At 42.5% G+C, this 23,331-nt stretch overlaps 1 protein-coding gene and 1 long non-coding RNA gene across 2 annotated transcripts in view; one reads left to right on the forward strand and one right to left on the reverse strand.

Annotated features, from left to right (window-relative positions):
• The first annotated feature begins 2,226 nt into the window (after positions 1 to 2,226).
• Positions 2,227 to 23,331, forward strand: part of MAL2 (mal, T cell differentiation protein 2) — a 33,505-nt gene continuing 12,400 nt past the window's right edge. Inside the window, exons 1-2 of the mRNA XM_033202541.1 lie at positions 2,227 to 2,463; positions 15,798 to 15,968. Of these exons, the coding sequence (XP_033058432.1) occupies positions 2,332 to 2,463; positions 15,798 to 15,968 (303 nt within the window). The 5' untranslated portion in view covers positions 2,227 to 2,331. The remainder of the gene's footprint in view (positions 2,464 to 15,797; positions 15,969 to 23,331) is intronic.
• The window catches only part of LOC117078977, a 30,549-nt gene continuing 15,525 nt past the window's right edge, over positions 8,308 to 23,331 (reverse strand). Inside the window, exons 2-3 of the long non-coding RNA XR_004435228.1 lie at positions 15,454 to 15,616; positions 8,308 to 9,307 (exon numbers count right to left, since the gene is read on the reverse strand). This is a non-coding gene — a long non-coding RNA (uncharacterized LOC117078977). The remainder of the gene's footprint in view (positions 9,308 to 15,453; positions 15,617 to 23,331) is intronic.

The following is a 23,331-nucleotide window of genomic DNA, read 5'->3' on the forward strand; positions in this document are numbered from 1 at the left end:
TGCTCATGGTTAGTGTCCTGGAGGAAGAGGCAAAGGGGTGGGGTGGAGTGAAGCTAAGTGCGTTTTCTTCCTTTGATTTTAGAGGTGTTGCTTTCACTAGAGGGAAACTGGTATTATCCAGAACAAATAGGTGTTGGTAGTGATCTTAAGAGAAAAAAGCGTTCTAGAAAAGGGTTCTCTTTCAGCTAGGCACGGTGGCTCACGCTTATAATCCCAGCACTTTGGGAGGTTGAGGTGGGCGGATCACCAGGTCAGGAGATTGAGACCAGCCTGGCCAACATGGTGAAACCCTGTCTCTACTAAAAATACAAAAATTAGCCGGGTGTGGTGGCATGCGCCTGTGTTCCCAGCTACTCGGGAGGCTGAGGCGGGAGAATCGCTTGATCCCGGGAGGCAGAGGTTGCAGTGAGCTGAGACCACACTCTTGCACTTCAGCCTGGGAGACAGAGTGAGACTCTCTCAAAAAAAAAAAGAAAGAAAGAAAGAAAGTGTTCTTTTTCAAGCAGATAATATGTTACAATAATAGAGGGCTCACTGACAACCTTTTTCATGCCACTGGTCACTGTGGAAGCAGGAAGGAGAGGTAAAGCAAAGATGGTTGAGGATATGCAGTACAGCAAGGAGGGTGCAGTAAGAGACCCAGTGAAAGTGTTCGCCTAGGTGGCAATGTTAAAATAAGATCACTTGAGGCTCTTCTGAATCATTAGCCCTTCTAGAAACTCCAAGGACATACTAAGTTCATTCACTAAAATATTTTGGGCATATTGTAGCTGCTGATCATCTCCATGATTACTTCTTTGAAGTCGTTCCTTTGAACATTTTTTTTAAGTGCTTACTGAGAATTCTTAGGCAGAAAATAAAACAGAAGGATCATCCCCTGCCAATCAGAGTCTGAACACAGAAAGGGCTCATCGATCAAACAAATCAATGCAGAAAACTTAAAATTTCCTGTTAAATAAACACTACACATTAAATACCAGAAAGTGGTGACTAAGAGGTGGAGAGAGGAGGGATATACAATAGGTTTCACCCACACCCTGTTTTGTGGTTTTTACCTGGATGCCACAACCACACCTATGAGTTTCACTTATAACATAATGGAGAAGTAGAGTAACTAGAATCTGCTGACCAGAGCATAGTGCTAAATACAGTTCCTCGGAGACTGAACCTGACAGGCAAGGTCAGGATTCAACTTGGAGAACGTCTGATGAGATTAGCTAATGTTTTCTTTTTTCCAACGTGGTCTACCTGTGTGTCCTTATGCGTGTAGATTTGCTCATCTTTAATAGGTGAGAAAATTAAGCTCATTTCCTCTACTGAACTTACAAAATGTTGACGTTAAAACCAAGGATAAAATGGAGATAAATGGGGATAAACTAGAGCAGGGAATTCGAATCATACATATAATTAAAAAAAAAAATCCCCTTAAGCCCCTAAAGGCAATAAGCAAGTAGTTTTATACCAGTGAAATCAATAATTAATAGTTCTACGTAAAAAAATATAACCCATGCAACATCGTGTGTCCACTGAGCAGTGATACGCGCGTGTGTAAGGAAAAGAGCTGTCATCATATCAGGTAGCATTTAAGGAGCTTACTGTGCGCTAAACTCTTTTCATGTTATGTGATCTAATGTGAGCTTCTATGCCAGTGGGTTTCACATCCCCGTTTCACGGACGAGGACACCTCTGGTGACCTGCAGGGACCCTGCGCCAGCGGCTGCTGCAGCTGACTCATCCAACTCCCACGCGTGACGCTGCCCGAGTGGCGTTTAAAAAAATCCCACTCGAGTCCCATTTAAAACATATGCACCCCACTTTTTAAGTGTGACTGGTGACCTCGATTTTACCTTCTGAGTCACAGCCCCAAGACCTGTGTATCTGTCAGATTGAGCACAGTGGGTGACGGCGCTCTCTGAGACTTGGGGAAAAGACAGGTGGAAAGCACAGTTGCCAACTAAGGGCAGGGCTAGAAGGTAAAAATAGCGATCAGGTGTGTGGGGCCGCGCATGGAGACGCCCGGGGAGCGCTGGCGCTGGCCAGCGGAGCAGGAGGCGAGGACGGCGGAACTGGGAGGACCGCGCCCGGCGGCGGCCGCACCTGTGCACGTGATCGCGAGCGGCCCGGGAGACCGGGCGGAGCCGCGCTTACCTGGGCCCACGTGACGGGGAGGGGCTCCAGGACCCCCACGGCCACGCCTCCTCCCGCTCGGCGCGCCCGGACCCCGCGGAGCCGAGTTGCGGCGGCGGCGGCAGCAGGAGCCCGGGAGGCGGAGGCGGGAGGCGGGAGGCGGGAGGCGGCGGCGCGCGGAGACTCAGCAGCGGCAGCGGCAGCATGTCGGCCGGCGGAGCGTCAGTCCCGCCGCCCCCGAACCCCGCCGTGTCCTTCCCGGGGCCCCGGGTCACCCTGCCCGCCGGCCCCGACATCCTGCGGACCTACTCGGGCGCCTTCGTCTGCCTGGAGATTGTAAGTGGGGCCGCCGGAGCGAGGGTCGCGCGGGGAGCGAAGACAGGCGGCGGCATCCTTGTCCCCCGGGCTGTCTTCCTCTGCGTCCGCCCCCGGCCTCCTTCCCTTCGACGTGGCCTTTTCCTGCGCTCCCTCCTGGGGTCCTCTCTGTGCCCCGCGCCGCCACCCGGGCCCTCCAGCCCAGCACCTGTTACGCGGGCACCTGCTCCCCCGCAGGCGACGGAAATGGCCTGGGGAGGGCGAGCAGGCGGCCCGGCAGGGCCGAGCATTGGGGATGTGGAGGAAAGAAAGGTGTTGGGGCTCGGAGGCGCCTTTAGAAACCCAGGGCATGGCCAGGGGCCGCGCTTGGCCGGGGCGAGCGCCTGGCTCTCGGCCTCGCCTGTTGCTAACCTGCCATTTTGTTGGGTGCTGCAAAGGTGTAGCCGATTACTGTGTGACCTGGAGGCTGCCACGCTGTGGAAAGTGGGGGCGGGAGGCAACAGGAAGTGGAAGAGGGCTGCGGACTTGAGTATGCTTTTTTCCCCACTCACCCTTGCCATCATTAGTGCCCTCTGGATTGGAAAGAGGAGCTGGGCAGGAGGCAGGGCAAGGAGAAAGGTGAGTTACGTGCCATGCCCTTGGCAGTTTCTAATCCAGTGGGCGTGAGAATGGTAGGGGAAAGGTGGAAACGTGGCTGTCGAGTTCTTCTCTGCCTGCCTTTGCACCTTCTCACTTCTGGCCTCCCTACGCAACTCCAAACCTTTTTAGCACACTTTGTTGGGTCCAAGTAAAGGTGGGGTCACCTGCCTGTCGTGCAACATTTTTAGGTAGCTCTTGAACTTTTTCAATGGAATTTTATGGAGTTGGAAACTTTCGAAGCTCCTTGTGGACAACGAGAACATGTGCAAATATAAATTGGGCAACCAGAGGTTGCATCATGCCCTGAGAATGGCAAATAAAAAGTGCTCGGTTTAGGATTTTCATCTCTCCCCTCACCCTCGCCTTTGAGCTTGCATAACCTGGATTTGGGTCGCTTTGGTTTCACTTTTGTGCTTGTGGAGCTGGAACACCTTGTGAGCACTGTTCTATTATGCTAAGGTAGCCACACCACCCTAAGTTAAGTTTAGCCCAGATTTGAATCTGAAAGAGGTGAGACGTGAGTGAGTTGCAGACTATGACATCAGTAATGGGATCCTGACTGCGAGGCTGGTTTGAGTTTGAGCCTGGTTCAGAAACATCTGAGTGCTTGGGATGAGGTGCAGGCATCCATGTGGGAAGAGCGGAGAGAGGATGGCATTGGGCTGGCTGCCTTGCTGTGGGAGGGAGACACGATTAGAACTGGAAGATCTGCAAAGAACGATTTCTTAGGTTCTCGGCTACTTTATTCCGTGTTCTGCAAGCTCCAGTTTTTTGCCTACCTCTTTGAGAAGTTTTTGCCATATCTGCATTCCACCTGTACTAGAATTTATAGACAGTTCATTGACATACTTTCTAAACTTCAGTACTTTTGCCTGTTCTTAAGCAATAATATACATGAAATTTCACATTTGATATTCTGGTTATATTTTTCTAATGCTTATTCAAATATATGTGTGTATGTAAAGATACTTGTATGTGTATATGTAAATATATATTCGTGTGTATATGCAAAGAAGGCTTATCCATGCCCTCTAATCAAATACCATCTCAAGAACCTGTAGTCATGTCAGACTTTTAGAAAACAAGACCTAATTCTGAGGGAACAGAGTAGAAAGTGACTTAGTCAATTTCCCCCTCCCCCTCCCCATTATATCTTTTTTTAATCTAGATCCATGGTTAGTTCTCAATTCTTGCTGTACTTAATAACTTGAACAGCTTTTTAAAATACTGTTGCCAGCCCAGACTAATTAAATCAGAATCTCTGGGGCAGTGCCAGAGTTCACTAGTTGTTTTTTGAAGCCTCCCTGGTGATTCTAATATTCAGATTCTGATATACAGCAGGGACACACTGTGGAGAAGACAGCTCTGTTCTCACAGAGGTGAATTCTCTATCTGCTAAAACTACCACCACTCCCCAACCTAGGTGGGATCCCAGACTCACAGAAGTGTCCAATCTAATCCTTTCATCTCATTTCCTCTGGCTTCTTACATCCTGAAACATGTCTCACACTCTTGGCTAGGTAGAACAGCATCACTTCCAAAAGCTTATTAGTTTGCTTCTCTCTTTTTATGGCCAACTCAATAAGTTTACATTTTTAGGCCCCCTTTATCTCCTTTACTTGAATATCAATCTCCCCCACCCCATTGAAAAATGACCAAAATGTTCCAGTGAAACTGGTGACCTTAGAGAAACAAGTGACCACACTAGAGTCAAACTAAAGCTCCTTGGCTCTCATCCTTTAGGACTGTTTAGAGATATTGGTTTACATGCTTTGAGAGAGCAGAGATCAAAGCTTCCTTGTTACCCCTACATTTAGAATACCCATCTTGAGTGGATGTACAGATAGAAGCTAAGTGAACACTTTTGAAGCAACTTAGCTCCTAGATGTCTCAATTTCCATCTAATAATTTCTGATTCTTTTAACATTTGCCATCTCCCATGGCTCCTTCTTAAGAAATTCCTCAACCTGTAAAGTAAATGTGAGAATTTCCCAGGCACTGTCCTAAATGCTAAGTGATCTCCATTCTGGGGACCCATTATTTTAACCTCTGCCAGTGTTTCTGGATATCCTCAAAGTCCATTTTAATTTTGATCTTCTGTTCAAATCCGTTTGTCTTTAAGAGTTCTTCATTTCTGTCCCATTGCCTTCTGAAACTTATCATGTGAAAATTGTACCTGACAAAGGAGGACTGGGCTGTCAATAGTTGACTACGCTATTGACACCATGCTCTTGGAGTTCGGTTCTCACACTAATCATTTAACTTGGCTGAAAGAATTCATTCCCAATTCCCCTTAATGTATTCTATTCACAGCCTGTCAGATAAAAGCCGTTTGTTGGGGAGATATTACAAAATATATAAATAGTGCCAGCCTACCAGCACCAGGAAAAGCATTATAGCACTGACTTCTTAAGTGGAGAATATTATAACCTCACATGCATAGTGATTTTTTTTTTTTTTTTTTTGAGGTAGGTGTGTTCCACTCCCTAGTACCTAGTTGTCAGCTTTTTGTTTTGGCCTTAGCAATACTTACCAATGCGTGCTTGCCACAGAGTTTAATCCTAAGTTAATATTGCAAAGCTAAGCCTTTTAGCTTAGAATGGAAGACATCACCTTCAAAATTCTCATTTTCAAAATCTCACAGTTTTCTGAATGAATATTTTATAAAAATCACTTATCGGGCATTTACTGAATACCTACTATGTGCAAGACACTCCTTTGGGAACAAAGATGTTTAAACCCTTCCTCACCAGAAAGACCTATAACCTAGTTGAGAGTGTATTCACAAAAGTAACTACCATTCAGGGAAGAAATAATTAAGTATAGGAAGTGAACTGCAGCTAAAACATTTTCCGGTGGGTCTATCTACTTTAAAAAATAACATTGGAGCATCTGCACTATTGGGCTGAGCAAGGTATTTAGGGTCCCTGCTCCCAATGAGCTTATCTTGTAAAATGCACAAGAAAAATTGAAGTTTTACTAGTACTAATCACGAAAAAGAATACAGATAATCATTGAATTCATTGTGTTTTATATTGCAGTTTTAGTGTTTAAGAAACTACTTATATTCCCCAAGTTATTCATTCACATTTATCTTTGTGGGAGATACTCTAGGATTCTTATTCACATGCTTCTAACTGTAGTGTTTTGGGTGCCATAGTAATTTTCATTTACTCAGCTTATAATTAAGAACACACTATGCATCAAGCCTTCTTTTATGCCCTGCAAATAGAGTAAGTAACATAGTTCCTGCCCTTAAAAGAAATTACTGTTTGGTAGAATATAAAGTCAAGAAAGAATTACAGTGCTGTGTATGAATTGCTAACATAGGTTTATAAAAAGTATTGTGGAAAAGCAGGATAGAGTACACCTGACTTCTGGAGAGGCCAGAATAGGCAGCTTTCATGAGGCAGGGACATTTGAGGTTAGCCTTCAGTAATGAGCCATGGTTCATTAGAAAATGGGTAAGAGAATTCCAGGTAGAAACAAGGACAAGTACAAACACAGAGACAAGAAGGACAATGGCAAGAAAGTTCCATCAGTTGTGAGATTTTGGTGGGCAGTGGCAGAAGAAGGAAAAACGGCAGGTAGGACTCAGGTTCTGGTTTGCTGAGAAATGCTAGGCCAAGGCATTGGATTTATTGTCTGATGGAAAGCTGCTGAAGGACGGAGATAAACTGGATCCAACTTGTGTCTTAGAAACCTTTGAGTGATGAAGTCTGGTTGTAAAACAAAGAGACTGAAGGCAGGGAGAGCAGGTGGGGGCTTATTGCAATAATTTAGATAAGGGATGAAAAGAACCTGAAATAGAACCAATGAGAGAAGGATGGAGAAGAGGAGAGAGAGGTTTGAGGTTTGGGAAGTCAACTGAGTACATAAAGTTTGACTTGCCCCAAAATGATACCTAGACTAAACTTAAATATAAGATGTAACTCAGAGGAATTATGCCAGAAAAACAAATGTTAATGAAAGGATGATTGTGAGGGAGGGACTTTAGGGGAGGCAGGTTCAGTCATGCAGATAAATCTATGGAAGGAACTTCAGGTTATTTTCAACTGAAAGCTTTGACTTTGGACTAGGAACATGTATATGCTCTGATGCATAGAGTTTTTTGCCTGGAAAATAAATTTTGACTGTGAAGGGACATTGTTTATTTGCAGTGTGCAGGAGGGAGCTGTCCATGGACATAGTTGTCTCCTAAATGGGTTTTAAAACTGTATTTTTTTTTTCCTTTGCCTCTGGATTAAAAATCTCCATCCACATTAGAATAACCTGTAGGCCGGGCGCTGTGGCTCATGCCTGTAACCCCAGCACTTTGAGAGGCTGAGGCAGGTGGATCACCTGAGGTCAGGAGTTCCAGACCAGCCTGACCAACATGGTGAAACCCCCATCTCTACTAATAATGCAAAATTAGCTGGGCGTGGTGGTGCATGCTTGTAATCCCAGCTACTTGGGAGGCTGTGGCAGGAGAATTGCTTGAATCTGGGAGGCAGAGGTTGCAGTGAGCCGAGATCGCACCATTATCCTTCAGCCTGGGAAACAAGAGCGAAACTATATCCCCAGAATAATAAATGAATAAATAAATAACCTTTAAAGGTTCATAAGGGAAAACAGCCCAATGCCCCTGCCAGAGATTATTATCAACAATCATTTGCTCTGACTGGCAGTCCTTTTAAAAAAAATGTGAAGAACTGAAATACGGAAAACTTTAAACAAAGTAGCTGAAAAGATTCACCTTGAGCTCCAAAGGAAAAAGTCATGGAGAACAGATTTGTTTTGTAGAGCCTGATAGAAATGTTTTATGTGGGGGTAGGAGCTGTGGGCATGGTGTATTTGCAATGATATGGCTGAATAGAAATGACCCTGTAATGACAAAGGACAGGAACCAGGTTGGTGTACCCAGTATCATGCACGTGCAGTACTTAACAAATGCTACTTGTTTGTTCTATAGTACAAACTGAGCAGTATGTGAAAATAGTCTGGAGACACCATGTCCTTTTATAGATAACATATATACAATCTCCACTTTTGTATAATAGCTATGAGAAGGAGGAAGGTAAAAAGAAAGAAAAGAGACAGTGATTTATACAGGTCTGGCCAATATCAGGGCATTGGCACGCAGGAACGATTTTAACCTAAAAGTGATAACTAGTTACCTACAAACATGAAAAGAGAATTTTCAAGATCAAGAGGAATTATTATAAAGAAGAAGAAAAAGAACCAGAACATATTTCTCCCTGGAATATGACCTCTCCGTTTTAGGGTGTCAGCTATTTAAGCAGCTGAATTGGAGGTTTAGGTCACATGGGGAGGAAGCAAGTGTAACTCTCTTCAGCACTCCCAGACATATTTTTAAAGCCTTCCAATGTAAAGCTAAAAAGTAGAACTTCTTTTGCAATGAGTATTAAGATATTTTGGTCGTAAGCCTCTTATGTATATGTCATTTCTCATTACATCCCAGAATTTGTTCTGTTTTCCTAATTAAATAAATAAATAAACACCTTGCTGCCTTGCATCACTAATGCAGGGCTATGCCAGGGCCAGTCCAGAAGTAGTTTGGATGGAAGTCAGCATAGTTAGAGGACAGATGGCGACTGATGAGGGGAGCAGGAGGCACTGGGAGAAGGTACAAGATTTACCCTGGTCAAAAGTTCCAGTGGCAGTTACAGTAGAAATAGGTCATGTGGGCAAATTTGGGGCTGAAAAAAGATTAAAAATTGGGTGTCATGAACTCAACTGGCAAGAGGTACAAACTTTCCCATAACTTTCCATCTCAGCCTCCTGAGATCTGGTGCTAGGTAGTGGGTGTCACCAGTAATAATTTGAGAATTGAGAAGTACATGTTCTCGCTTCCCTTGTTTTCGTGCCTATTTTTGGACATCCACCATGAAGCAGGGAATGAGCTGGGCTCCAGACAGGAATGTGTTCCTAGCATCCCAAGCTGCACTCCTAGAGCATTCTCTTCTGGAACCATTCATTACACACATTGATTGGTTTCCATTCATTTCAAGGAGGATGGATTGAGGACCTTCTGTAGAAAGCACCATCCTGGGTTCTGAGCGTACAGAGATGTTGAAGGCAATGTCACTGACTCTGACGTCACAGTCTAGTGGGTGAAACGGGCATGTGGATCCATGATTTCAATGCAGTTGTAATTGCTGTGGAGAATACAAGCATCAGTAACCGTGGACGCACCGAGAGATGGCACCTGGCCAGGGAAGTCTTTCTGGAAAACATGGCAACTGGAGTTTAGTTATCCAGCAAAATTTTTACTGGCAGCATGCTAGGCAGAAGCATGGACAAGTGTGATCATTTCTCTATGCTCAGGGGATGAGGGACAGAGGCTGGAGTGCAAAGAGAGAGGGTAGTAGGAAAAGCAGCATTACAGGGGAGATGATGAGCTTGGGGAGGGGGCAGCAGTATGCCTCGTAGTGGTACCAGTGATCTACAGTCGCACTGTGAATGAATCCAGACTTGGGTGGGCTGCCTTGTAAATACATCTACCAGTTATTATATTGTATCTGTTGGCTGAAGTATGTTGCTAGTTTAAATAAATCTTTCAAAATGCAAACTGTCTGTAAAATGGAGCTAATTGTAGGTAATTTTTTTTCTAGCTGGTAAATTTCTGTACATACTGAACACTTCTATAACCATGATGTTTCCTGTGCAGCACCCCATAAGTAAACATCCATTAAAATAGAAGGGGTTACAAGTAGATAAAGTGTTCTGAACTTTTGGGTGGGGGAGCCACATGCCCCTTTGTGATTCTGATGAAAGATGTGGACTGTATCCTCAGAAAAATGCATATGTACTTGTCTACCCTATTTTAGATGATTTTAGGGATTCATATGGAATATGGGTGGAAACCCTGCTTTAGAATGAACACTAAACCATGAGAGGGGCAGAATAGCAGGATGTTAGAATCATAAGTTCTAGAAGCCAATTGCCAAGTTCAAATTTCAGGTCTAACACTTATTAACTATATAACTAGGGACAAGTTATTAATGGATTTGTACCTCAATTAACTTATCTATGAAGTAGGAAGAATAATATTCTCTCAAGGTTTGTGAGGATTAAATTGGCACAAATAAAACCCTTATAACAGTGCTTATAACATAAAAGCTCAGTAAATGTTAAGTAATATTTCTGCTATCATCATTAACTTCAACCTCTTACTCTAACTCTACAAGTCAGACTGAAAGACAAATATTTTTTTGCTTTTACTCTACGTTTGCTGGTTGTTCATTCTCACTGCAATAGAATAATGAAATATCCAACATATAGGTAATATAATTAGAAGGAGGGAGCTTAATAGGGAAAATTCTAAATAATGTTTTCCCTTAGAGGATAGTTTAGCCAGTCTTTATCCTTTCAAATTCACTTACCTTTTCCTCTTCTCATTCCAAACATTAATTGAAAATAGGTTACAGTAGAAATTAACCTGTTTACTTTGTGGGTGTACTAAGATAGAGGTGTCACATTAGTTTGAAAAAATGTTTAGCTGTCAGAGGGTATGTTTAAAAGCAGATAATTAGGAAATAAGTGACATTTGAAAAGAAAAAGAGCATTTGCAAAAGGAATCCTTTGGGAACGTAAGACCGTCCAAATAGGAGATGAGTTAAGTCTGTAATTCATGCACCCAGGATTGCAAGAGTTGCTACTTGCTCAAGAGCATGTTTTCCCATGGGACTCTGTATTTTTCCCATTCCACAGTTTCTAGTGAAAACATGTTTTAACATCAAACTCTGAGGGTTCAGTTTAGTGTGATTGGCGGGTAAGTACTTCTGTGGTTTTCTTATGGGAGGGATTCAGCCAAGTCATACCTTTCTGGTCTGCAGAGGCCAAGCACACATAACAAACGTATGTTAAACCAGAAAGAAGATGAGTTGTTTTAGGAATGTGTAGCAATTTAATAACTGCAACTCAGAATATATTTGAGTACTGCTGGTATGTACCCAGTACACCTAAAGTTGGGTTAAGAAGATAAAAGGCAACCGAGTCGCCGGGAAAGGCTGATACCTACTCCTAGGAGGTTTTTACCTTTGTATTTCCTGGAAGCAAAGGTAGTCTTTTTGTTCGAGCTTGAGGTTTGAAGTCGTAAGCTCTGACTTGGTTTGTTAAAGAAATTTCAAATTGAGGTGCATTTGGCTATTTTATACAGAATTATTGGATTTTTTAGAACACTAGAAAGCAGTGGAAGGCAGTGGTAGAGAAGGGGTCAGAATGTGGATTCAGATCCAAGATGATGAGAACGTGGGCGAAACATATAATAGTTCCAAATACCTTTCTTCACAGTGTGTACTCTGCAGTTGCTACGGTATTTATCATCTGTTCTCTGTCAGATTTAACAATTTTTGTGTTCTGCTTTTTACCTCTAAAAATATGACCACCTCCGGAGTCATCTCTGCTAAACAGGAATGCTGATAATTACATTGGTTTGCAAACACTCTAAGCTCACTAATGCCCAGAATTAGATGAAGTGAATATACTGAACGTTGGTCATGTCAAGTTTTTAAGTTCAGTTTTTTAAGTTGGAACCAAGTTGGGAAACTCAAGAAGAAAAGTAGCTTTTGTCAAAAGGAAATCACAAAGTAGGGAATAATAGCTATGTCAAGGCCAGAGTGACCCATACAGCAGTATGACAATCTCAAAATGAGGATGGTAGCCCTCCATAGTGGGCTCAATTATGTTCTTTGGTCCATCCTCTGTCTTCTAAAGCAAGCCTAGATTTCATAGAATCTCAGTTCTAGGGATGTATCATATGTATTTATGTGAGTGAGAGAGAGGGGGCATTCATACACTCCTTCCCTCTCCCCTTTCCATCCAGCACATACCCCACAAGTGAGGAGGCAAATCTGACTCCTGTTCATGCAGCACTTAGTTTCCTTTCCAAGCCTTTGAGATGTTTGAAGGGCTATAATTCTGAGTACAATAAGAACAGTTAATCTATACTGCTTTACAGTATAACCTCTGCTGTCAAAGTCTTGGTCTGTCTTGAAAGCTTACTCTGAAGCCTGCCTCCCGTGCCTACCTTTCCAGATTCTTCCCATTGTATTTCTTCTCTCCTCTCCCAGCCTCTCAGAGCACACTGTGTTGAGCTCTTTTTATAGCACCTACTACAATCTGCTCCTGAATCAGTTTAATGGTGTCTGTTTCTTCCTTATTTCGAGCTCCTGGAGATGGAACCTTGCCTTTTTTGTTTTTTCTTGAGTGTTCTTCTACAGTGCCTAGCAGTAGGTTCAGGGCTGGCCTGTTTCAGGTCCACTCTGGGTTGAGTAAATGGTGTGTTTAATTCCAAAGGATCATACAGCCTCCTCCTTAGAGGTGTGAATGTATCATAATCCCTAACTCATATTATTATGTTTATCTATTTGGCTCTGCCTGTCCCTAACAAACAGTGGCCAATTGCTTTTTATTATCCTTTGTATTTGCACATAGGTTCTCAGGAAATAACTCCGAAGAGATATTTAACAATGATGTATGTTTCTTAAGCTGTATTTACAGTTATGCAGATTATTCTTTGTGGGAGAGTAAGAAAAGGCTACCAGAAAGAAGAAAGTGGAAAAAAAGGAAAGATTGATCCACTAAAGACATTCTTACCACCTTCAGTTATTTGATTAATAGTATGTAAAGGTAAATAATATTTTATCAGGAACAAGTTTGTTTCTTTTATAGGCACTGATAAGGTGGTGGTTAAATTTTTAAGATGCATTGATATTCATTAGATTTATTTCATAACACTTTCTGCATCAATTGTTAACTTTTGACATTAGGATTCGAGGTACACCACAACTATACATTTTTTTAGACTGGTGATTTATCATTGCTCAAGTGATCATTTATGCTTTCAAAAATGTTTCTTCAAAGTAGTAACAAATTATATGATTATATAATTAAAACTTGTGTTTTTAACTTTCAGTGACTTGTGGAGTAATTTGGATATCTAGATACTTAAATGCAATGTACAGATGAGGATTGATTTTTAATATTTGGAGCTCAAACAGTTCTCATATGAGCACTAACTTGTTTACTAAGCAAATAATTGAGAGCGTGCTCTATCTCTCACTCTGTGTGTGTGTGTGTGTGAGAGAGAGATTGATTGTCGCTTGAGTTGTCTTCAGGGCAGGTATGTAGCCTAAGGTTTTGTGCTGCCAAATCTAGCATAGTAGCTGACTGATGGTTAGAAAAGGATTACTGTGTAGATTAATAAATGACTTGGGATGCAGAGACATATAAAGCAGTATGCTGCCAAGAAGGCCTGGTAGTGCAGATGGAGAGCCAAAGGGATTTAATTACAGTGTATCTCACTGATGTAACAAAGCCCAATAGGGAGGTTGCCCAGAGGAGGGAGGCATATCTGAGCAGGGGTGGATCTCAGGAAAAATGTTGTAAATGATGTGCTCAAGATTAGATATGAGTGGGAGAATCTTAAGTACACATAGGGAGGGAATGATATTTACGGCATGCAAGTAACAGGCCACTCTGATGTGAAAGATCTTTGTCTTGGAACTGTGGATTTTTTTTCTCGCCCTAATACAAAATGTGAGGAGCATAGTGGCAAGAGACAAGGATGAAAAAGACATGTCAGATCACAAATGGCTTGGAATGCCATGCAAAGAATGCATGGTAGTATGGAGGAGACCAATGGTGATAGATGCATGAAACTCATTATCTTCACACCATTTCTCCTGCAGTGTTCTCTCAAGCCTAGTGGCCCATGCCAGAAATCTGAGTATTTTCCTTATCTGTCCTTTTTCTGTCATGTCTCACATCTGATCGGTTACCAACTATTATCATGTCTACTTCTAAATTTCACTCTAATCTATTCCTTTCTGTCCTCAGTGTTCTGATTCTTACACTCTGTTGGTGTAACAGTCTCCTGTGTTACACCATGTTTGTGAAATCTCTGTGTTGATAGAGCTAGAGAAACACAGAGATGTGCTCTCCCACCGTCCACCCTTTCTTCCCCAGTCCTTTCTCACATTCTAGCCAGAGAAACATTTCTAAAGGCAAATCTTTACCGTACTAGTTTCTGCTCAAGATGATCTTGGCTTTGCCGTCACCCTTAGGTGAAGTTCAGTTCCTTGGCCCGAGCTTCAGCACCTCCTCGCTCAGTCTCCAGTGCAGTTCTCTCCATTCCCCACCAGCGCATGACCCTCCTGTCTTGCTGAGCTTTGTTCTTCACCTGTGCGGGGCTCCTCTCAGCTCCCGTCCTGGAACCTCCCTTTCCTCCCTCTGCTTTACCCCATAGCCCTGTGCTTTGAATTGTTGCTTCTAGGAAGCATTTTCAAATCTGGATTTAGAGCCCTTGCTGTGTGGACCTGCAGTGCCCAGTATTTGCCCAATTGTGACATTTATGAAGCAGCTTTTTAATCACTTGCTTGTCTCTTTCCTCTAATAGGCTGTGAGTTCTGTGGTGACAGAAACCAAGTGTAACCTGTTTACCATTTGATTCCCAGCACCTGGCATAAAGCCTGAACTGTAATAGGTATTTATTGATCCTTAGATCCACAGATATGTGAAGTACTTATTCCTCTGTCCAATACATAATAGATACTCAATAAATGATGGTAGTTTTTATTGTTACCACCATATACAACAGCTGCAACTATTATTCTAGCCATTTTTTACCAGCAAACTCTAAGAAGCAATGAGATCAGGAGCTGGTTTATAGTGATGTGAAGAGCAACTTCAGGGAGAGGAAGTGGAGATCAAGCAAAGATGTTTTTTTTTAAGATCAGTAAATATATATTTTATTTATATTCTCGTGACAAATAGAACATGAAGTTTTTAAATGGTGCTATTTACTGATTTTTTAAAATGTCAGGTGCTTAGGGGATTAGTCTAAAGACAGTGCAATATTTTGTCATGATGATAGCCCAGTGGAACAGAATGGAACAAAACCAAACCCACAGCATATGGTCTCCTGATTGACAACAGTAGACTCTTGAAAGTATGGTCATTTCAGTAAATGACACTGGGTCAACTGAATATACATATGGAGAAAAACTGAATCTTGACCCCCTATCTCATACCAAATGCAAAAATCAGTATAAGACAGGTTGTAGATTTAAATGTGAAAAGTAAAAATAATGAAGGTTTTAGAAGAAACACCTAACAGAGTATCTTCATGGCCTTGGGGTAGACAATGATTTTTTTGTTTTTTTTTTATACTTTATGTTCTATTGTACATGTGCACAATGTGCAGGTTTGTTACATATGTATACATGTGCCATGTTGGTGTGCTGCACCCATTAACTCGTCATTTACATTAGGTGTATCTCCTAATGCAATCCCTTCCCACTCCCCCCACCCCACAACAGGCCCCAGTGTGTGATGTTCCCCTTACTGTGTGGTTGACTGAAAAAATACCTTCATTGAAAAGGTGGTAGTCAGAATCGATAAAGTCAAAGGAAGGTATTTGTCAATGATGAGGGAATGTTGGGCATGTACATGGGTTGAAGAAAAGAGTCCAACTTGAAGATACAGGTGTGGAGATGGATCAGTTCTCCAAGCCAAAGGATTGGTCTTGCACCTGAGGAAAGAAGGCATCTTGCATGATAAGGAGAAAATCGAAGGCGTGGGGTTGCTGGAATATGTTCCGGGGTCTGGGAGGAAAATGAATGCAACACAGGGTAATACAAGCATGTTGAATTCTGTTGTATAAAAGGTATCTTTTAAGCAAACCAATCACCCTCTGTCTTTTTTTCTTTCAGCTGTTCGGGGGTCTCGTCTGGATTTTGGTTGCCTCCTCCAATGTTCCTCTACCTCTGCTACAAGGATGGGTCATGTTTGTGTCTGTGACGGCATTTTTCTTCTCGCTTCTCTTTCTGGGCATGTTCCTCTCCGGCATGGTGACTCAAATTAATGCTAACTGGAACTTCCTGGTAAGGGCTTTTTATTTTAAGTCTACTGCAGGAAGATGGGAGAAACCTAGATCCTATTCTCTTCTGAAATGCCAGACTCCCAGTTTGGCCAGTTGTCTCTAATGGGAGAGAAGAGATCCAACCACAGAAACCACTGTGGTGCTGTGTGGCTGCCTTGATGGACAACAGGGCTCCAGTTTGTGAAATCTCTGTGTTGATAGAGCTGAGAAATAATTCTTTTACTCCCACAGCTTAGATGACTCTTACTCAAAAACTGTTTCATTTCATACAGCAAATGAATTGCATTACAATTATCAAACAATTGAACAAATACTTTTGGGATCTAAAGGTTGTCACATGTATCTTGAAATTTTCCATTAATTTCTGCCTCAGATATTTAAATTTTTTTTTTTCAGAAAATAAATACTTAGAAAAGTATAATAATAATAATAAAAGTATAATAAATGTCTGTCCCAAATTAAAAAGAATTGGTGAGTTTTTAAAAATGAATTTGTGGCCGGGTGTGGTGGCTCATGCCTGTAATCCCAGCACTATGGGAGGCCAAGGTGGGTGAATCACAAGGTCAGGAGTTCGAGACCAGCCTGGCCAAAATGGTGACACCCCCATCTCTACTAAAAGTACAAAAATTAGCCAGGCGTGGTGGCATGTGCCTGTAGTCCCAGCTAGTCAGGAGGCAGAGGCAGAAGAATTGCTTGAACCCGGCAGAGGTTGCAGCGAGCCTAGATTGTGCTACTGTACTCCAGCCTGGGTGACAGAGCGGACTCCATCTCAAAAAAAAATGAATAAAAAGAATTTGTGACCAAGTATGGTGGCTCATGCCTATAGTCCCAGGACTTTGGGAAGCTGAGGCAGGAAGATCACTTGAGACCAGGAGTTCAAGGCCAGCCTGGGAAACATGGCGAAATCCCGTTTCTATAAAATCTACAAAAAATAGCTGGACGTGGTGTTGCACTCCTGTAGTCCCAGCTACTCAGGAAGTTGAGGCAGGAGGATCACTTGAGCCCAGAAGGTCGAGGCTGCAGTGACCCATGATCGCACCACTGCACTCCAGCCAAGGAGACAGAGCAAGACTTTGTCTCTCAAAATAAAATATAAAATAAAATAAAATAATTGAATTTGCAATCAACACAACTTTTAAAATTATGAACCATTAAATTAGATCAACTTTTTGCTTAGCATATAGAACTTGTCTGCCATGCTTGCAGCCACTCATTCTCTAAGACTGTTTTAGAATGACTCAGTGGATCACAGTGCTTCAGTGAAGTTCAAGAAGGACCCCCATTAGGTTATAATCACACTTTGGTGTTTAGAAGCTTACATCAGACCTTCAGTCAGGCTTTATGTATATTCCTTTCAAGTATAACGGCATATTATTCCACAGCTTTACTGCAGATGTTAGAGAAAAATATCTGTTCTTGTTTTATTTATAGGGCATAAGAGGAACTGTAATCCTAAATGTTATTAGCGGTGAAGCGTAGGGAGTATGGCTGGCCTTTAAGCCAGCCCTGGGGCAAATGGCACAGCTTAGTATAAAGCTAAGAAGGAAGTGGGGTACAGTGGTTACAGTCCTGCATGGGCTTTGAGCATAGATCTGGTTTGCTTAGTAGCTGTGTGGCCTTGGGCACAATTGTTAACCTCTCTCAATTTTAATTTCTTCCTCTGTAAAATGGTAATATCATCTTTGGTATTGAGTACAGTCATTCATGTCCTTATCAACTTATTCGTTTTCCCAAGTTTGCATTTCCCACCCATTTGTAGCCTTATATCTGATGTTCAGGAAATTAAATGTAAGCGTTTCTGTTGTTTTAATTGTGCTACTCTATGAAAGTGACAGCTGAAATTGGAAATCTTTGTTTCATAGGTCAGCTGCAAAGGTTACCTGTGGTCTTTTAGCTGGAGTAGTCCACTGTTAACTGAGGCAAACAATGGTAATAGCAAGGCACAGGGCTGATTGTATGGTAGGCATGCTTTCTAAGAGCCAACTCTTGTCCTCAAGGAATTTATTAAATGTTTTCCCTATTTAGAAAGGATTTCTCTTTTTTTCTTCTTGTGTGTGTGTGTCGTTTTTGGTTTTGTTTCTGTGTTTTTATTTAGTCATTTGTTATTATATGGCTTACTTTTGATAGGTTTGGTAATATATTTTGTACACTCTCCCAGGAAAACTTTTTAGCCATGTATATAATGGAATTGTCACAAGTTGGTAACAATTGTTACATTCTGGAACTGTTAGATGTTAATGGCTCAAAAATAGTTGTTTTCCCCTGTGATAAGTTTATTACCACTTTATACCATGCTTGAAGGAAGCAAGAATGCATTTTGATAAAGAACTTATTTTCTAGATGTATTTGTTGTAGGATATTGAGTTTGCTATGTCTTCTGGGTTTTATTAAGAAATTAAATTTACATTCATGATAGCTTCAGCAGTTTTTTCTGAACTTTCTAGCTTTGATATACATAGTGAAATAAAAATATAGTATCTAATAACAGATATAAAAAATATAGTATCTAATAACAAATATAAATACTTGCCTCATTCTACTCCGGGAAAATAAGGAGATTTTGTTTTTGAAATAGCTTTTCTGTTTTTTTTTTTTTTTTTTTTTTGGAGAGGAAAAAATACCATTTTTGCGGAACTTTAAACAGAAGATTCTAAATTTATAGTCCCTTTTGTAGGGTAAGGGTACTAAGGAAAGATACATTTTAGAAAATAGAGCTATTTAAAAATCCTATGCAATTAAACATGTTTCCCTTCATCCCCCCCAAGTATAACTGGCACACATTTGATCATTTGCCTGTTATGGACATCACTTAATATATTTTTATTTTTTAAAATATTTTCTATTTCAGTAGCTTGTAGGGTGAAAGTGGTTTATTATTACATGAATGAATTGCATAGTGGTGAAATCTGAGATGTTAGTGTAACAATCCCCCAAGTAGTATACATTGTACCTAATACATAGTTTCTTTTTATCCCTCTTTCCCCTCTCCTCACCCACTCCTGAGTCTCCAGTGTCCATTCTACCACTCTATACCTTTGTGTGCCCATAGCTTGGCTCCCACTTACAACTGAGAACATACAATATTTGGTTTTCAAATAAGTGAGTTACTTCACTTAGAATAACGGCCTCTAGCTCTATACACTGCTTAATATCTTACATGTCCTCAGCTATATTTTCTGGCCCCATATTCATTTGCCTATTTGACCTTCATGACAATTCTTTATGGATAAGTATTCTTGTTCTCATTTTTACAAATGAGAAAACTGAGGTTCAAAGTGGTTGTCATCCGTTTTTCTTGCTGCTGTTACTGTAAACCAGGATCCCCCTATACACAATGCAGCTTTTTTCTTTTTCTTTTTTTTAACTAGTAGATGGAATTTTGACCCTGAACCGAAGAGTAAAGCATGGGCTTAAGACAAGAATGTGAGATATAGTCACTCGGCGGAGGGGTGCGGGGGGGCCAGGGGAAAAAAAAAAGCTATGCTTGAGGCTGAGGTTGCCTAAGGAAAAGGCAAACAAGTGGGCAGTGCTCTGGGGCATGTGCGCATTGATAAGGTTGGTGAAAGAGCAAGAGCACATGAAGGCAGCCAAGAAAGAGGCTGGGTTCATCTGCTAGTAAGTAGAGGCCAGGAGCCTAAGGCAGAAATTCACAAATGGTGGTCCTGGCCAGAAGAGCAGCAGCATCTGGAAACATGTCAAAAATGGACATTCTCAGGTTCCACCCTGACCTGCTAAGTCAGAAACTTTGGGAGTAGGACTCAGTTGCCTGTGTTTAAACAAGCTCTCCAGGTGGTTCTGATACAGGCTAACATTTGAGAACCACTGACTTAGCAGAAATGATCTGGGCTGTCAAATGCAATGAGTGAGCCTTGTGGAAGCCCTTCTACACACATCCGGTGCATATCCCACACCTGGCACAAATTGGAATAGTATAGTCAGGATGGCCACATACAAATATAGGTACAGCTCTCCAGGGGTTGGGAAGATTTACTGAGTAGTTGGCCCTATACTAGGCCCTGGGAATACAATTGTGAAAAAAAGAGATCTAGCAGTTGCTCTCAAAGTTTGTTGTAGTAGACAATGTAAGTAAAGAAATTGTTGGCCGGGCGCGGTGGCTCAAGCCTGTAATCCCAGCACTTTGGGAGGCCGAGATGGTGGATCACGAGGTCAGGAGATCGAGACCATCCTGGCTAACACAGTGAAACCCCGTCTCTACTAAAAAATACAAAAAACTAGCCGGGTGAGGTGGTGGGCGCCTGTAGTCCCAGCTACTCGGGAGGCTGAGGCAGGAGAATGGCGTAAACCCGGGAGGCGGAGCTTGCAGTGAGCTGAGATCCGGCCACTGCACTCCAGCCCGGGCGACAGAGCGAGACTCCGTCTCAAAAAACAAAAACAAAAAAAAAAATTGTTACATAATTAATGCATCAATTAAATATTATGTTAATTGCCAAAAAGGAAAAGCCTAGCATGCCAAAACATATGTGTCATCTCAGCTCCACTGGGAAGCAGACTCTAAGATGGATTTATAAGTAGAAGAGTTTTGGTTTGGGCTTTTTGTGCATTTTGTTGTTATTGTTTAAGGAAAAGGGTAGATAACACTTGTAAAAGAAAATAAAGGAGGAAATGAGGAAGATCAGGAAGAAAACCAAGAATGATACACTCCACAAAGTCTTGACCAAATCCATACAAAACTTCAGAGCACAGCCTGTCCTTCGAGAGTTGTGTGTTGGGCACAAGTGGCCAAGCACTAGTACCTCCACTGTGCTGTCACTAGTGGGGATGGGGGATATCCAGGAAGAATGTGGCCTTGGCTCACGCATTCTAGCAGATCCCAAATCCACTGAAGCCGGAGGCTGTCAGCTACCTGCACACCTCACAGCTAAACATCAAGTTCCTTCCTGATGGAAAATGTGTGCAGTGCACAATTAGATGCTCCAGTCTCTCATCTCATACCGCAGATCCATTTCTCCATACGCATCTGGGGAGTCGCTTCTCTCGGGTTCCAGTGTGCCTTTCTTCCTGAAGACAGACTTAAAGGAGAGAGGCTAGAGGGATACATGACATCTCCATTCATTGGAGTTGGTCTTAAGGCCAACTGGTACTCATCTTCCTCTTCCACTGACCATTTTACATTCCTCTTCTCAGCTTTCCTGTCTGGTGTTCTCAGTGATTTCCTGGTGGTGAATCCAAACTCTCATTTGGGAGAGAGTGAGGGCACCTGGCAACCACATCTGCTTCAGGCCAGCGTTGCTACACTTGTTTTTAGTCACAATTGGCAGAGAGACTTCCGAGAAGATCTCAGGTAGATCACCTGAGGTCTACATATAATTCCTCTCGCCCTCCTGTGGCACATACGCTAGGGTAATACATGCTCTTTACTGCCATCCTGACTTCCAGCAGCTCTGCCTTCTCTTGATGTTTAGTGGCAACTACCTTTGTCAAGATGGTAACTCCTCTTCTTGCCTTTTTGTCCCTGGGCAAAAGAGTCCAAAGTGGCCAGGGAGTAGCCATACCTTGTAGCTCAATGGCACTATTGCTGTATCCTCTGTCAAGAGTACCCTTTTGGGGACAAGGACCCTTGACCATGAAAAACCTAGAGTTGTGGGGACAGAAATCATAAAGGATTTCAGCAGGTTATTAGAAGTGATGACAACTGGAGAAACTCTTGCTTTTACCCCTAAGTTTCCATTCTTCCAATGAAGACACAATAACATGTAGGAAGCTCTTCTTCAGTGTATCTACTGCATCCTAAAGGATGACCCCCATCCTCACAGACTAGTGCCTCCATGCTGTACCTTCAGCCAGCTGTTCCTTTGTGCTATCAGGCCAGGCCAGCAGCTTCTAGGTGGTGCAGTACGTGATGCAACCAACCCAGGGGTAGGCACCCATTTCCACTCAGGCTTTTCTGAGTAGTAGTTTCCTTGATCAGAGACAGAGTGAAAGCCTGTGAGTGAATGCAGTCTGTAAATCATTGGATATAGCTGGTGGCTCAAGCTCTAAGAGTCAGAAAAGCAAATTCATAAATCGATGCCCTAGGTAATTCTATTTTCGTGAGAATAACCATTACGGGTGTTTGTTTTTGTGAGAGTGAAATCTTTTGCCCTCCAGGAAGGTAGGAGCTCAGTTTTCACTTACTACAGGTGACTGGTTGGTCCCCTTGAGGATAATCCCTTATCCGGAGCTCAGAGTTGGTCTCTGTTGCTGACAGTTCAACATTCAGAGGAAGCAGTGGGTAGATCATCTTTGGCAATAAGGAAGCCATGCTCTTGGGCCTTTCCATGGCCACTTTCTCTGACCATGGGTACTCTGTTTATGTGCCCATAATGCCAGGTATGGGGTGGTTGATGACAAAGGATTGCTAACATCAACTGGAAGGGTCCTTTTGGCTACGTAGCATTCCAAAGCGATGCTTCGGGTAAGCATTACCAAGTGACAGAAAGATCTTCACATAGTATGCCTAATCCCGTATCTCTTCCTTGTCCCTGAAGCTTTGATCTGTTTTATCCCATGGCCCTGACAAGTACAGTAGGCTATTTGCTATTGATAATCAGTCTATGTATATTCTCACTATGGGCCTCTTTTCTTTCTTTCTTTTTTTTTTTTTTTGAGACAGAGTCTTCCTCTATCGCCCAGCATGGAGTGCAGTGGCAGGATCCAGGATCCCTGCTCATTACAACCTCCACCTCCTGGATTCAAGCGATTCTCCTGCCTCAGCCTTCTGAGTAACTGGGATTACTGGCATGCACCACCATCCCCAGCTAATTTTTGTATTCTTAGTAGAGATGGGCTTTTGCCATGTTGGCTAGGCTGGTCTGTTCCACCTGACCTCAAGTGATCCACCACCTCGGCCTCCCAAAGTGCTGGGATTAAAGACACACGCCACCGTACCCAGCCATGGGCCACTTTTCTTTCTGAGCAAAGTGTGTGACATGCATCATCACTCAGCTCTACCAACTGGGAAAATATTCCCTAACCAGTCTTTCGAAGCCAACTCTGAATGTGGCTATAATGCACATATAATACAGCTGCTGTCCCTTTCCACCTTGCAAGCACATCAGGAGCCAACTCTTCCAAAAACAAAGCTCAGGGTTTTTTTCTCCTTCAGGTGGGCATAAGAAAACCCCTCTTCCCTGTGGCCATAGGTATGAACTGAGGAAGGAGAGCAGTTCCACTCTGGTGGATAATATGAGAGCCTAGACTACCTGCTCATGCAGTTAACTCTAGTTAACTGGTCTTGCTTAGGTCAATATATGTGTCCTTCCTATCACAAGGAGACAGCTGCTGGCCCACATGACTTTTTGAGTTAGTGGCTTCCATACCCAAGTCCGGATGCCTGGCCACTGGTGTCTCATGATCAAGTGTTT

The sequence above is a fragment of the Trachypithecus francoisi genome, unplaced genomic scaffold, assembly GCF_009764315.1.
Source record: "Trachypithecus francoisi isolate TF-2019V2 unplaced genomic scaffold, Tfra_2.0 Lachesis_group7, whole genome shotgun sequence".
In the NCBI taxonomy this organism is placed as follows: domain Eukaryota; kingdom Metazoa; phylum Chordata; class Mammalia; order Primates; family Cercopithecidae; genus Trachypithecus; species Trachypithecus francoisi.